The sequence below is a fragment of the Colius striatus genome, chromosome 6 (genome assembly GCF_028858725.1).
Source record: "Colius striatus isolate bColStr4 chromosome 6, bColStr4.1.hap1, whole genome shotgun sequence".
Taxonomy (NCBI): domain Eukaryota; kingdom Metazoa; phylum Chordata; class Aves; order Coliiformes; family Coliidae; genus Colius; species Colius striatus.
Window position 1 is genome coordinate 40,105,429 of NC_084764.1, and position 16,588 is coordinate 40,122,016.

General features: G+C 43.1%; 1 protein-coding gene across 1 annotated transcript in view; it reads left to right on the top strand.

Moving 5' to 3' along the window:
* Positions 1 to 1,703: 1,703 nt before the first annotated feature.
* The window catches only part of BRF1 (BRF1 RNA polymerase III transcription initiation factor subunit), a 173,814-nt gene continuing 158,929 nt past the window's right edge, over positions 1,704 to 16,588 (top strand). The window contains exons 1-2 of the mRNA XM_061998945.1: positions 1,704 to 1,995; positions 13,587 to 13,667. Of these exons, the coding sequence (XP_061854929.1) occupies positions 1,809 to 1,995; positions 13,587 to 13,667 (268 nt within the window). The 5' untranslated portion in view covers positions 1,704 to 1,808. The remainder of the gene's footprint in view (positions 1,996 to 13,586; positions 13,668 to 16,588) is intronic.

A 16,588-nucleotide genomic window follows, 5' to 3' on the forward strand; every position in this document is an offset into this window, starting at 1 on the left:
CTGCCGTGGCACTCATGAGCTCACAAGCTGCAGGAGGAACTTCAGGAAGGAAATAAACTCCAGAGGCAGAAGGAATCTGAAGAAACCAAAAGTTCATGTTTTCATAAATACATGTCTGAGAACAGAATAAAAAAGACAGTAAGAAAGAAGCCAGACTGTGTATAAAGAGGCACAGTCTCCATTATGATGTTGCTATTTTCCTTTTTCATAAGACCAGAACCTGCAAGTTTTTAGGTAAAAGACATGATGTCATGTCTATGAGATGCTCAGCTTTTTGGAGGGAAAAAGAAAGCTTTACTATGTGCCCCAATGTGCTGCAGCAGGTCATTTTATACCATGTATCTGGTCACTTCATGGAGATCTTTATGTGATACTTGGCTGTATCTGAGCTACTTGGTGGAAGACAGCAGAGTTTGTAAAAAGAGTGAGAGCTTCTGTTTCTGCCTTACCTGTCTTGTGTATTTTGAAAGCTGACAGATGGAAGTGAATACAAACATCCAGCTACTGTACCTATTCTGCTGTTTCCTTCACATCTGCAGCACACCATGCTAATTTACCACCAGGGCTGAGTGCTGAACTTGGATGAAAAACAAGTTCTTTGATTCAGTAACTAATAACTGAGTTACAAAGCACTAGACTTGAAATGGATACGTTTATCTACGTATTACAAAATGATTCATTAGATTTGATTGATGACTGAATCAATTTTTTAAGCACAACATATGTAGCACTTTTGAAATTCAATCTTATTTCCAGGGCACATAGGAATCGGCATACTAAAAGATGAGAGAACGAGGCTCACGTTTTTCACTGTACACTGTGTTTTTACATGGTTTTTAATCATTGTAGGCTTTGCAGGGTGTCAAAAATAACATATTGCTCATTCACAGTGCAAACTTCATTTGTTAGCTCTTATATATCAAACTCAAATTGGAAGGGCAACGATAAGCAGAAAGGTTAGGTAAGAAGCTTATGGTGAAATGAATGATCTCTCTGAAAATTTTGGGGGAATCCTCATGCCCTGCCCTTAAACACAACACATATCACTGAGCCTGAAACACTGTGGGCTGAGATGTGCGGAACTGCAAATGTCGAAGGGCACTGCCTGGTGCTGGCAGAGGCTCACGGCCGGCTGCGCAGCAGCTCACAACGGAGGAAATCGAACAGAATACCCCTCCTGAGTGCGGGGCGCCTCAACAAGCAGCGCCAGGGCCACCCCTGCTTCCCCCTGGATGTGACTCGGGCAGCACGTTCTCTCAGCAGCAGCCCAAACGGACACCGGCGCCTTCGCACCGCTGCCCAGCCGCGGCAGCAATGGCCGCCCGGCCCCAAGCGGGGGGCGCGGGGCTCTGCGGGCCGCAACCCGCCCGGCCTTCGGCCGCTCCAGGCCTCTGGGCCCCGCTGCGGCGTTCACTGACGCGGCACGGTCGCGTTCGGAGCGCTGGGGGCCGGGCGTGGCTCGCGGTCGCTTATTTGGGGGCGCAGAAGGGGAGCCCGGGGTGCTGGTGTGCGCCGAGCCCCGGCGAGGTGCTTCCCCCGGGCGGCCGGACACCAACGCCGGCGCCGGCGCAGGAGGACGCGGCTCCGCGCTCCGCCCCGCCGCCGGCCGTGACGGGCGGGCGGGGAGCGGCGGCTGAAGTCTCGCGAGAGCGGGGGGCGGCTACCGCCGCGCTCCTCCCCGTGCCGGTCCCGGCGAACGAGGCCTTCGCCGAGGCCGGGCCGCGCCGCGCCGGGCGGGCGGACGGTGGGTAGCTGCGGGGAGGCGGCGGTTGGGCCGGCCGGGGGCCCGGCCCCGGGCGCTGGGCAAGATGCCGGGCGGGCGGGTGTGCGCTGCCTGCGGCTGCTCGGAGATCGAGGTGGACGCGGCGCGCGGGGACGCGGTGTGCACGGGCTGCGGCTCGGTGCTGGAGGACAACATCATCGTTTCCGAGGTGCAGTTCGTGGAGAACAGCGGCGGCGGCTCCTCGGCCGTGGGGCAGTTCGTGTCGCTGGACGGTGAGTGGCGCCGGGCCCGGGCGGGCGCACGTGCGCCGGGCCGCGGTGTGCGGGGCGGTGTGGGGCAGGGCTGCTGCGGAGACCGGGTGCTGAGGGGATGCTGAGTGCACAGTGTGTGGGGAGACTGTGCTGGGGCGAGAGGAAGGACGGTGTGTGTGCCGAGATGGTGCTGGAGGGAATAGGGACTATGTAGGGAAAGGATGCTGAGGGACGAGGGACAGTGTGTGGGGAACCAGTGCTGGGAAAGACAGGGGACAGTGTATGGGGGAGAGGGTTCTGTGGGTACAGTGTGGGGGGAGAGGGTGCTGGGAGGACAGTGTCGGGGATATGGGTGCTGATGGGACAAGGGACAGTATGTGGGGAGAAGGTATGAGTAGAATAGGGGATGATATACAGAGAGAGGGTGTTGGGGGTCAGGGGAGAGAGTGGTGGGGGACAATGGATGTTGTGTGAGGGTGCTGTAAGGGGTCTGGAGGGGAAGGATGGTGCACGGGGAGTGCTGTCATGGAGGGTAGGGATATAGGGATGGTGCATGGGAGAGCAGATACTGGGAGTAAGGACAGTGAGGTAAAGGATGCTGTGCAAAGAGGATGCAGTGTCAGTGTACTGTGCATAGGGTCAGGGGGAACAGAATGTATGTAACAGTGTGCAAAGGAAGGGCAGAGATGGTGCCTGTAGGAGCTAGTGCTGCACAAAGTGGGGGACAGTGCATGGGGAAGAAAGACAGTGTGATGTGCAAGGCAGGACAGAAACGGGATGAGGAGGAGATGAGGAAAAATCTCTCCATGATGAGAGAGATACTTAGTGTGTGACAAGAGCAAGTGCATGAGGGACTGGTGCTCTCCATGGTGTGGGGTGGATACATGATAGAAAGCATAGAAAGGAACTTAGCAGTAAAACAAGAGAGGACTGAATAGACTGTATGGCTGTGGGGAAGAAGGAGGAGTTTTGGTGAAGAGATCTGCATATTGGAGCTTAGGGAGTTTATGTCTTCCAGCTCAAGGTGCTGGCATTACTTTTTTTCTTTTTATAATAGCTCATGAACCTCTCTTCTGTCCTTCACTCTGTCCTGAAGTGATGTGGAGGTTGCATTTTAAAGGCTTGTGCTGCTTTTTCTCCCTTCCACTCAAAATTATGCAGGACAAATGGCATGCAAGCAAGAACTCATTTTAGAATGCCTTTATCCTACCAAAAAACATCACAAGGGAAAGAAAGAAGTGCACCATACTAAGGCATTTTCTTGTAATGAGTGAATGACTTGTACAGTAGTTTCCTAAGTTCCTTTAAGGGACTTTTCCCCACTTGTGCAAGTGCTGATGTGCTGCTGTTGACTAATCGTTTTTGATGGATAGTGCGTTAATTTCATGATCTTACATAGTTAGCTACCTGTCATATGTTACTCTGAAAAAGAATTCTAGCACCAGTGAAGACAGATAAGCATTGTGAGGATGGGTGGGTATGTAAGAGTGAAAACACATTCTAGCATGCTGATGGTGGCTTTATCTGTCTGGCACAAGATGTGGGTGCAGGGGTTCCCTGTGTGCTCATCCTGTGATCTTCTGGCAAGTCCCCATGTGCATTAATGTGTTTTGGTGAAGTCTTCTTTTTGGTAACAACAGAATGGGACTTTCAAAGCAATGCTGTTTGTAGATGTGCTAAGTGTCCTGGTTTCATCAGGGACAGAGTTAATTTTCTTCCTAGTTGCTGGTGCAATGTTGCATTTTGTATTTAGAATGAGGGTAACACTGATAACACACCCATGTTTTAGTTGTTGCTAAGCACAGTGAAGAATTTTTTTAGCAAGAAGTCTAGAGGGGCACAAGAAGCTGTGAGGGGACACAGCCAGGATGGCTGACCCAAACTGGCCATCTGACATCGTGTCCAGCATATAAACTGGGGGGGAGCTCTCTGGTGAATCGCTGTTTGAGGTACTTTCCAAGCATTGGTTAGCAGGTGGTGAGCAACTGCACTGTACAACGCCTGTCTGTCTTGGGTTTTATTTCACTTTCTTGTCATCTTCCTTTTTATTACTGTTTATTTTTTAATTACTGTTTTTTAATTTCAATTGCTAAATGGTTCTTATCTCAGCCAGTGAGTTTTACAGGTTTTCAGTTCTCCTCCCCATCCCACTGGGCTGGGGGACATGGGGAGAGTGTGAGCGAGTGTCTGTGTGGTGTTTAGCTGCTGGCTGAGATTGAACCGTGGCACTAAGTTATTAAAAGGACAAGTGCAAACCCTGTTTAACACAGTAAATATTTTAAAGCAATTTGGGTATGAGTGGTGTATGCTGGTATAATTCTTTATGTTCCAAACAGATGCTTCTGATGTGAATGTTTTGGGTTTATTTTGCAGGACTTAAACTAAGTGTTGCAAGCTAGTCTGAAAAGGTGTACTTGTGGTGAAGTAACAGTGTGAAGTACCATGATGTATGCTTGTCCATTATGTTGTATGACATTGATTTAAATCCTTGGGACTGTAAGCAAGACAGAATTTCTATCTGAGTGTCATGTAGGCTGCAGAATTTCTAGTGGAATGTATATTTCTTTTAAGTCAGAAAACATGTACTTGCTGAAAGCAACATTTTGTGTAAGCTACAGTGCTCAGTGGCTTTTTCTTATGCAAACAAGTTGTCATCAAAGTAAGCTGTTTTTAACAACTTTTCCTGTCATCTTTGTAGCCTCTTTCAGTCCATGGCTCTGAGGCTCCCCCTATGTATGGAATACCTTGGGCTAAGGCTCCTTGGACTGTGGTCTGATGTTCATGGACAGCCCTAATGTGTGGAGTGTTTGAGGTGTCAGAGGTGCCCAGGCTACTACTTTGGAGACTCTTGATCGGTAGGGCTGGATGACTCAGTGACTGCTGTCCAGGTTTTGCAAGGTGTGGGAGCTGCCAGGCTCTCTTTTGCAGAGTTTGGAGCCCAATGAGGCTTTTGATGTTTATGCTAAAAGTTCAGAGCTCCCGTTCAACAGGATTCCATGATAGCTTCTATTTGTGTGCTAATATATGTCAAATAGTTGTAAATATATGTCAAATAGTTGTAGATGCTTTTGTTCACAATTTATTTCCATATTCATCATAAAGAAGCAGAAGGGAATGGCAAGCATTGTGGTACTGTTACTGACTTCTCATTGGTACATCTAGCAAAACCATTTCTTTTGCCAAGCTAAGTGTTAAGGTTTCAGAATCTTGCATTTGTTTGCTAAAGGAGGAAGAGACTGCACTTCTCTATATTAATACAAAGTGGCTTGTCTAGATCATGCCAAGTCCTTACTACTAAGCCTGAGAACATCACAATAATACATGTGAAATGCTGCTTTCTGTCTCCTCAGGGTTGGAAGGTGATGTGAGATCACAGCTAAGTTTTCCCATGTAGTACATACATTTAGCTGTCAGTGTGCCTACTGTAGGAAGCCACAGCCTCAGCACTGATGCCTTTCACAAAGTTTGGTATAGCCAGTGCAGGTGTGTGAGTCTGTTTCTCTCCATTGTTTTGCCAGTTGTAAGGACTGAGCATTGGTGTGTTGAGAAAGTGTGAGCTTGTGCTACAAGTGAGATCTGAAGTGAGTGTGACTTGTGCTACTTGTGGATACAAGTGAGAGATGTTGCTTTGCTACTGTAGTGAATTTCAGGGAAGTGCAGGCTAGTTAAGTCTGTTGGGGAAAAGGGCAGAAGCAGCAAAGGACGAAATGGAGGAGTAAGTAAATAAGCGAGAAGAATGTTTTTGGCAAAGTGAAGGTCTGCCTTGCAGATCTTTTGGAGTTTGCTGAAGAAGTCAGTAAGTGGGCAAAACACTCTGTTAAATTTGCAAAAGGAAGTTGGCAAACTTCTTCACCAGAAACTTTTAAACAATCTGAGCTGTTAATGGTAAGGGAAAGTCCTTTAGAGCAGAGTATCTGCTCAAATGATAAGAAATGTAGACTAGAAATAAATGTGTTCTGAAGGAGGTGCCAGTGGAGTTCTATAGAACCTGGGCTGCTGATCTGGAAAGCAGGTGACTGGTGAGTTAATGACAATTGCTGGCAATATTTAATTATTTGGGACAGTAAAGACTGTAGAAAGACCTGTTGCTCTTACTAGCTGGGTAGTAGGATAACAGATGGGATTGAAAGTTGCTGTGAGAGTTAGGATTGTTCCTTTCTTCCACATATGGGATGGATGGTAGCATCTGGACTGGCTAGTGTAATTCAGGAAGGAGATCCCTAGATCTTAAAGGATAGCTCTGTAAAAACACTGAGCTCCCTGTTCATTCACAGTACAAAAAACAACAGAGTGGGGAGGGGAATGTTAGAAGTCACTAACAAGAAGACACCCTTTTTGTGCTGTAGAAGAGGGCTGTGTATCTTTGTATTCATTTCTAGTAGGAAAGCTCACAAAGCACAAGTTAATGAAAACTTTGATAGCCTTTGTATTGGTTCAGTTAAGTTATAACTCCTAGTTCGGTTGCAAGTGATCACAACCAGGTTAAGAGTCCAGCTTGAGGCATTTTATTCTGTTGAAGATTGTGAAGGCCATGTGTGGAAATACATTTCTAAGCTTGACTGATTTGACTCTGGAAAAGTCTGCAGATAGTAGTGGGAAAGGGTTGTCATGCACATTTGAGTTCCAGGGAACTGTGTTATTTGCACAGTGTTTGAAGGCATGTACTTTTCCTTTCTGAGTTTTGAACAACAATCTGTATTATAATTGATAGCCAGTTCAGACTGTCACAAACTAGCCAAAAGAGGTTGTTTTCTGTGACTTCTTGTCATGGATTTGGGGAACAATTGAATTTAAATTCCTCATTCTGCTAATTAATGCATCTTGCTTTGTTTCTTTTTTTTTTTCCTTCATACCTAAATTCTCAACAGAATCCTATGGGTCATAACAATTGAAGAGATCCCAGCACACAGTATACAGTGATACACAGTCTGAGAATGAGTTTCTTTCTATCCTTTATACTGTAATTGCTCCACCGAAACCTTCTCCAGCCTGCAGGGCTTTTATGGCAGCAGCTTTTGCAGAAGGGCAAGTTGTGAGTTGTGTACTGTGTTTAAAGGCAGAGAATTTTCTAATCACTTTTTCATTGTGTCTGAGTGGGAGTCACCTGTCTTGTGGTTGTTGGGAGAAACTGTTTCCACAAGTATTTTCCCTGAGGCTGACAGGAGAAAAACTGAGAACAAAACTGAAGAGAGGGGAGTGGAGAAAAGCTCAATGTAGAGCAAAAACTGATAGTCCAGATCTCTCATCAGGTTTTTGTTTAAGGAACCTGAGAAAGTGGAATTCTAGAGCTTCAATCTGACACTAATCAAAGGAGAAGTAAATAGTTCCACCTGAGAGATCTGATGTGCAGGCAATGCAGTGGCAAGCTGGAAGGCAGCTGAGAGAGTGCAGCACAAGAAATGGGCATTGCAAGGTGTACTGAGCTTGTGATCCTGAAACAGACAGTGTCTTGGGAACCTCAGCTGCTTCTGTTCCAGAAATTACCTTTAAATGCTTGGTAGTAAGTTGGAAAAAAATAACATCTGATAAGCTTCTTATCATAATGCATTCTGGACACTTGCCCTTCAGAAATGTCAGTGATTTCTTTGTGTGGTCTGGTGTCAGAAGAGCTACCTGCTTTGCCAGGCACTGCTGGCCCTTGCTGTCTCTGATTAACTGCTCCCTGGGGTTTCCCCAGCCCTGCCCACAGATTCCTGGGGATGTCAGCCCCTGTCCCACTGATGCCATATCAGGGTAGTCTCCATCTCCCCACAGCCCTGCCTGGCAGTGAGTCCCACTGAGCCAGGCCCTTGTTCTCCCTGGCTTCAGCCTGTCTCTATAGCCCTGCATGGCCATCCTGGGGATGTGTCTGATCCTGGTTCCCCTTGCTTGGCCTGATCCTGACTTCCACCTGCAGGCTGACATCCTGCCTGGCCTCAACCCATCCCTGGATCCACAAAGGTACCCGATGCCCTGGGCTGTGGCTGCCTCTGGCTTGCTACAAGGGTTTGGGGTCACATCTCTAGTAACATTTTAATTGATCTTCCCCAAGCAGCTGACAGAAAAGTTACGGTTTTGAGACTTTTGTCCCCCTCTCAGATTTGTTTGAACTTAGGTTTGTGTGACCTCTGCCCTCACTCAGGGCAGAGAGAGGAGAGGGACGGGCAGCACTGCAGTGTGTGCTTTTTCCTCTGGGAAATCCAGGATTAAAGATGGAGGATGGCATAATGAAATGCAGCCTCTGTGTTCTGAGGTGTCAGGACTGTGGGACAGAGGAGACAAGTTGGTAGAACTAGGGGCATTTCTTAACTCCAGATAAGACCTACAGGATGCTACCTCAGTAGGACAGTTATGGAGTGATTATAGGCTGACCACAGAAGTGGAATTCTTGCCCCACACGACCTAGCATGCCTTTGAGGTCTCAGGGGTATGTACATCACTGGTGTGTCTGTGCAAGACCGAACAGCTGTGGTATGCCAGCTTTTCAGGTGTGCCTATGGAAGCTTACTGAAAGGTTTTGTATCTACTATTTTATCCTTAAAGACTTCATGATGGTTTTGCATCTAGGAGTGTGAGCTACATTGACCTCAAGTGTCATGACTGACTGGTGTTTACATGGATCAAAGTATTTCAGGTTTTTGGGGTTTATGGAAATGGAAAGTTGTGGTCAGCAAACTGGAAAGAAGAGAGGGACTGGTTACCAGGAGGAAGAACTTCAATAAAATTTAAGCTAAGCTTACTAGCCATTAATCTTCTGTGCCTTTTTTCCTCTGGAACTTGGCAAGATGGACAACTACTGTCACAGTAAGTGCTAGTGAGTTGGTAAAGAGGATGAAGTCTGTTTGTGTCAGATTCTGTGTTTTTGTCTGGTCAGTTGTTACACACAATAAGGGATTCTTCTGTGTTTTTCAGTATTACAAAACTAGGAGGAGTAGGAGTTTTGTTTTCATTTGGTGGTTGTTAATTGGTTTCCATGTAGAATATATTGATAGACCAAATAAAATGACATAAAATGTTTCTTGCAGTCCAGCCTTGGACAGTCTCGAAGTGTGTTCCTCTAATAATGCACACACAACACTTGGGTACTGAAAAATGAAATTGATAATAACAGCAAAAGTTCCCACTACTTGTGGTCTGAGTTTCTAGACATGACACTAGCTCACAGTTAGTTTTAAATGATGCAGAGTGATCGTGATGTAATTTGTAACACAGAACAAAGTATGAATATGCTGAATTCAGAGACCTTTTTGGGAAATCCTGGAGTATTCACCTATTATATGTTGTTCTGTGTTTTCTCATAGCAAAACTAAATCATAATCATGTTATGTTGGGAAGGAAGAGGGGAAACTTGCATGTACTTCATACAAGAAGTAGTTATTCTCTGTTTTAGTGAGATGAACTGAATCGGTTTTTGCTTCTCTTCTGAAATCCTCCAGGTGGCAATCTTGCATCAGAGTTCAGGATATAGTGGGGTTCTTTTTCCTGACATTGAATCTTTTTATGTGTACTCCTTGTGATGGCAACAAACGCTTGCTTGAAGCACTGCAGCACACACTGCTGTGAGTTGTAGAAAACCTGAATCGTGCATGTAACTTGAACTCATTTTATGGACTTGTGCAGCTCTAAATGCAGACGTGGTGCATGCAACTGTACATTTGCCTCTGTGGTTGGCAGTTAGGAAAATAAGCCCATAGCTAGCTAGTTATGATGGGGTAGGTGAAAAGTTTGTCTATGTATGTTTGTTCAGCAGTACCACTTCATCAGGCTGTGGTGCATGCAGATCTGTTAACTTGCCTGTAAAGATACCTGAGAAAAGAATGATTTTGGCTACAGACCTCTGTAGTGTGTTCAGAAATGAATTGTAGTGGGACATTTACTTAGTGTCCCTTTGACTTTTATGGTCTAACTTAAGTAGGAAGCTCATTATTTTTTTTTTATATTAGTTTCTCTAGTCTATGCTGCTTATGAAACTGTTGGTGTGATGCAGTCTGCATTCTTTACCAGATCTAGATTTCATGCTGTAAATATGTGGGTTTTAAAGTGAAGACGTTTTTTAACCTGCCCTGTCCTGAAGAAAGGGCTGGTGTTTTTTGGTTTAAATTTCTCAGGGAAAGATTTTGATAGGTTTGGTCGTATCATATAGCAGATACGCTTCAGTTCAAGTTACAAGCAGCTTCATTCCCTGTTTTCACTTGCTCGTTTATGTAGAGGAAACAAAATTCATAATGCTGAGACTGAATCTGTTTCTTCTCCAGGTGTTGAATCTGGAACTCGGCATGTCACTAGCTCTTGGAAAAGTGCCCTTTAAGCTGCAGATGCCTGAGTGGCTGCTCTTTGTCCCCTCTGTATGGAGGGATGCGATAAGTGTGGTTCCTGCTGTCTATCCTCTTTTTGTTGCTGCTCAAGGTTACTAGAAACTTCAAGCTTTGCTGTCTCCTTCTACTGGTTGAGTAAGGTTATTTTTATAGAGAAGCAGCGTGATGTGACCTCATTCGTTAGTTGGTGAAGCAAGACAGAAACAGCCAAGGTGCCTTGGTCTGACCCTGCACACTGTGCTCCAGACTGCTGCAAGAAGCAGATGTGGGGATGGACCACCGCTCTTGGCTGCCTGAGAGACAGTCACTGTAGTTCAGCCCCTGACTAATGGAGGACCGAGTGTGGATCTGCATAATCTTTAAGCAAGTATCCTCGAGTTTCCCAGTATATAACCTTCCATATCTTCTATTTTCTTCTTTTGATGTCTCAGGGCACTGTAGCTCACAGGGAGGACCACAAAAGTATTGAGTAGCTGTGCTTTTGAGCCAACACGTCTCTCCACACCCTCTGTTGTCCAATATTTAGTGTGAATGTCCAAAGCTAACTTGAAGAGAAAAAGAGGCTTCAGTTATGCAAAGCTGAGAACCATAGTTAGTTTCTAAAAATAACCAGAGTGACAAGGTAGCTTTGGAGGCATCACCTCATGAAGGAGGATATTTGAGTTGGCTTAAGAAAATGTTAGTGTTAATGTTGAAGATTTGGCAGGCAGTGTTTGAAGATGCCAAATACTTCTTGGATGTAATTTTGTATATCTTGAAAGCTGAATGTGAAAACCCAAAAAAGCCTGTTTGATTCACTTTTGAAGTTGTAGAGGGAAAACGGAAAAGGTCAAAAAATGTAAAAATTCCAGTTAAGCTGGGATGTTAATTTGGTTGTGCCTAGCGATTGCTGTTCCTTTCCTTTGTACTTTTTAAATGACAAGCTTTGTAGGAGTTTTTGTCTTTAAATGAATTTGATGATTTCACAGTTTTCTTTTTTTAGGAGTTTATCTTTTTATTACCCAGCTGAACCATTACGTTAATGAGTTTGGTTTGCGTTCTGCTTGTAAAGATTAAAGCTGATGGTGAGACTTCATAGTCAATGGCAACATTAGTTTGCAGTTCTGAGGATGTAAGTGCTCAACAGACTAGTCTTCTGTCAGTTTTCAAAGCCAAATGCTAATTAGAGATCCAGTCTTTCCTGTTAACTCACTGAGAAATGAGCACATCAATTCCGATAGCAGAATTTGTCTTTCAGATAGCTCCGCTAGTATCTGCTGCAGACTATAGCTTGGAGAGAAATGACTTTTATGTACAATGTTATATGTTGATGTCTGATGAAAAAGAATCTCAAAGAGTAAACCCAGTGAAATCTCAGCTTAATTTGTTCATCTTCTTTCAGGATTTCAGCTTCTCAGTAAGTTGAATGGTTTTGTTAATAGTATTGTTTATCACCGCTGTAAGATTGTTTTTGTGCAACTTTTTAGTAGTAATAGGGAAGAAGAGTGATAAGACTGTTTTAACAATGATAATCCAAGAGGATTCAGTTTTGGCTTATTCAAAGATGGAGGGGATTGAAAAGTGGAGCCTTTGTGCACAAGAGGTGGCAATGGTGCCTTTGACCCAAGCGCTGGATGTGCCTCCTGCCCCCAGCCTTCCCTGCTGTTTGTTCCTCCTCTTGCCCTGCTATTTGTGGCCTCTTCCACAAGTGCTTGAGTGTGTGCTTTCCTGCTGCAAATCAGTCAGGTGAGGCAATCTGTGGTAAAGCAAACCTTAAAATAATACAAAAAAACAAGGCAGGAGGCAGAATTTTTGAAGTTAGATTTGCTGTTGAAGGAAAGGAACATAAAACTAGTGTCATTATTGATACACTTTATTATTTCCAGGTAAATCATTCTTATTAAATGTTCATGAAAAGTGTTAAGTGTTAACTGTTTTTCCTCACTGGTTTGTTTTGGAGCATTTGTGGAAATATGAGACTGTACCTGTAAGAATGGAAAGGAGACATTGTTATCTGTAATACTCTGGAGCAAATAGAGAGTGGGGAGAGTTGCCTCGGTATCCACTGAGGAAGGTCACTATTGAATATTTCTCATTAGGATGTTGAGCTGAAGTACTTAAGCTGTGGGGCATTTATGTGAGAGCTTCTGGTTCTTGTGTGCTGAAAGGTTCTGTTAACAAAGTGAAGGTAAATTTGGTTTCTGTTGTGGATAGCACTGGAAACTTAAGGGTTGTGTGGAAAATTTAAACTTTGAAGGCTTATGGACAATAATTCTGCAGCAATATTGGCTCTTCTGTTTGGTCTCAACAGAGATGTACCTTAAGTGAGGCTGGGAGGAGACTAGGTAAGAAAATCTAGTAAGAGTGAAAAATTTAGGTTACAGTTTCTCATCATTTGTATCTGCTGGGGAAGTACCTTACTCAGATGTGTATGAGAAATGTCCTGAACTGCTTTCAAGTGATGCTTACTTCTCTGTATGTTTATCTCAAAGCCATTCTAGTTCTAGAGAACTGATGTAAGATGAGGAAAACATACATACAAGAACTTGAGGAAAAACTGTAGGCATCATAGGCAGCAAGATGACTTTTTCCCCTGTTCTGAAGAGCAGACTACTTGAATTAAGTAGAAGTCCAATTACTAACAAATTACTTGTTTTAAATCCTGTGCAATTTAGCTTGTTGGTCTTGCTGTTAAGCTGATAGATTAGAATATCCTGTTTGAGGTAGCTTGATTGGTTTTGTTTGTTTTTTTTTTTTTTTTAAATAAACCCTTCCTGCTTTAGTGGGAGACTATTTCTGTCCTTGGTAGTTTAATTCCCTGTTCTGCAAGATTGGTTTGCATGAGTAGTTGCATTGACTCCCAGAGGACTCTGCATTCAGGCTCCTCAGCACTGGCACAGATGCATAAACCAGCCTCTGGTTTATGCTGATTTACAACTCAGACTTATTTTAGTCTCCAACCTTTTAGAGTGTAAAAGTAACAGTTCCAGACTTGCAGCTTGTGTAGCCTTAAGTGTCACTGTATGTGCCTGATGTTAAACTGAAGTAATTTTGAACTGTTATGTATGTAGTAGCCAACGCAGTCCTTATTGAATGCTAAACATGTTTTATGTTCTGTGGTGCCAGTAATTAGCTACTAAAATTCTGTACTGAATATTTTTCGGTCCAAAAAAACATTCACTAAGGAATTGTTTCATCATTTACTTTGAAAAATATTTTATCAATTTGGTTTTCATGTTCCTAAAAATTATACAGACACTGAATATAGTGGCACAATAAGTTTCCATTTAATGTTTTAATTGAATTATTGCATTTTCTGTGTGTTTTTTTCCCTAATAGGTGCAGGCAAAACACCGACTTTAGGAGGAGGATTCCATGCCAATCTGGGAAAAGAGTCACGAGCACAAACTCTGCAGAATGGTACTTGCAAGCTTTAGTGTTCTTCATATGAATTTTAAAAATGAATATGATTGATTACAATGTAGTTTTTAGATCTGAATGTGACCTCAAAACCTTGGCAGGTCACTTATTGCTCAGTAGCAAGTCTACCTAGTGCTGATTTTACATGGTGCTTTCATTTGGTTGTTGTACCTGATTAATGAGGTCAGCTAGCTGGCTGACAAACAGTAATGGCACCTGACAATACTATCATGGTTTAAAAGGGCTGTTTCAAGGTTGACGTGACCATTGTGCCTTTTTATTGCCTGTTAACCTGTTGTGGCTTTTTAGTTTATGAGTTTTCAGGGTTCTTGAAACTCCTAATGTATATTTAATTGTTTGAATGCTTTTATTTTGATGCAGTTTAAGTGTGAGATAATGCTTGTATTCCTGGGCACTTCATAGTAATCATGAGCTTAAAATGTGACTGTTGAACAGGCAGGGAGAAAACGGAAAAAAAGGTTTTAGTGTCCAGATATATTTAAATAAATGCACAGCATGTAATAAAAATATTTTAATTTAGATCTATATAATCTACACTCTCTTTTAAAGAGAGTGAATAAAACTGGCTTTTATTCCAAAAAGAGAATGATGTTCCAGTTTCGATTGCTGTTACTCATATCAATGGAGAAGAGTTGTCATTTTTTGGCTAATTAATACTCTTGTCTCATGACTCTTGGAGATGACAGCTGATGGACTGGCATATTAAAGACTCAGAAGCTGACAGTTAACCAAGGGATGTAGATGGATTTTACTCATTTTGGGGGGAAACTTTGGATAAAGATATTTTCCTAAATTAAAGTCTTATACTTGCAACTCAAACACAGAAAATGTCACCTGATATTATGCCTGTATAGGTATACAAAGGATAAAATTGATTTGATATTATATCTATATAGAAAGGTTAAGATTGATCTGTATTATTGAAATATAGCCAGATTGCCAGATTGCTTTATTCAGCATTATTCAGGTTGTTTTATAGACAGAATGTTTTATTCATCTGTTTGTACTGAACAGTATTGAGCCCTGCTTGTTGGCAGAGTAAAACTTGCACTTTGTGAGCTGGTTTCAGAGTCAATTGGTATCTTACTAGCTTTAAAAAATGCTTGTATAAAGTGTAACCTGTATAAGCAGTGAAATGAACCGGCTAGAGTACTTCTTGCAGTTAGTGAAGTTTGTCTTTGGATGAAAGAACTTTAATCAACACTGAAATTTTGCACAGGCATTTAAAAAATAAATTGGCTTGTTTTGCATAAGAACTGCCCAATTTCCTGTCTTTAATTGTAGAAAAGTAAAGTGCTGAGGGGAGAAAATCCTGTCCTATTGCTTCTTGGAGTGTTTGAGCCCTTCAAAAGCCATTTCAGTTATGTTGAAAAGTAATCACAGTTAAAGATAGTGAGGTGTTTCTCTGGAATCTAAACATGGTTTTGTTCTTGGAAGAATACTTGCTGGTTAATATGTCTGAGCATCTTCTTTCCTCGCAGCTTTTGTGTGTGCAGCCCCCCCCTAAAAACATGCACAATGATTTTTTTACTTGCATAAAGTCTATCAACGTCATATACAAGAAATAAGAGTTGCTTTAAATGAAATTATCTCCCAAACAGTTTTGAAACAGAAAAGTAATCTATCTTTTTACCTATACATGTCTGAGGCTCTTTTTATGAGTTTTTTTCCCCTTTTTTGTGGCTATTCTTTATATAAGAAGAAAGTATTTGGTCTTTCATTTCTGTAGCCAACCTGCATTTGTCATGCTGCCAATCTGTCTCTGGGAAAGTTCTTTTCAATGAGCTAAGTGATGTTCTTGCTCAGTCCTAGGCATGACAACAGCAGCTGATATTTCAGGTGGAGCAATTGGTGTTTGAAAGGCTTTTCTTTCTGCTGCTGTATAATGAGCTAATTGTCTGCTGCATTTAATCCCACTTTTTAGCTTTACATGGTTTTTAATTGCAAATTGAGTTATGGCAGTGAGCTTAGGAAATCTCACTCTGTCACTCTGCACCCATGATCATGGCTTTTGGGGTGGGGGAGGGAGTGAAATTATGTTAATACCCATTGTGTTTAGATGTGAAAGTGTATCAAAGTCATTGAACTTACTGTATGTATTTTAAAGGAAAAGTACGAGGTGGTTCACTGGGTGACACTGAAGTACACTGTTACTTGACTGTATTAAGGACGAGCAGTTATTCTGGGAGCACTGCGCTTGCCTGATCAGAAAAAAATGCTGAGCTACTTATTTATTTATTTGCTGGTGCTACTACATTTGTGTTTCCAAAGTTAACTGAGTTGCAAATGAACTGCTGAAATTAGCTCCTGTCAGGATGCTGGTGCGGCACAGCTTGTGAGCAGGCTTCAGAAGGCCTGTTCCTCCAACTTGCTGATGGCTCTTGCGTCAAGGCTGTCTGCTACCTTCCCTGGTGTAAGCACACAATTTTTCTCCTCTATCATGCTCTATACAGGCTGTTGCCAAAGAGAAGAACCAAAAATCTGGAGAGCAAGGATGGGTGTTGGAGCCCAGATTGCTCTGGAGGTTGTCCCCTGTGTATTTGAAAGCAACTGAGAGCATGTGTGTGTGGTCTGGGAGCGCTGGCAGATCTCGCGCTGTGCCTGCTCCACTTGCCAGCAACCTGCAGGCTTGACATGATGTGAGGGAAAGTCCAGCAATGGAGCAAGGACTTGCTGCTTTTTCAAAAACAACCTCCTCCTGCTTTCCCTTCCCTCCCCCAAGGACTTCAGGCCAAATTCTTCCTTACAGTAATGTCTGTCTCTTCAGGGGAGGTGATCTGGGCTCACTGTCTCTTTATTTAATCACTAGCAAAGCAGCTGGGGTTGGATGAACAGATGATGCTGCTGTTTTTTTGAGGCTTTTAATGAAAAGATGTTTAGAATTAGATGAAAAAAAAAAG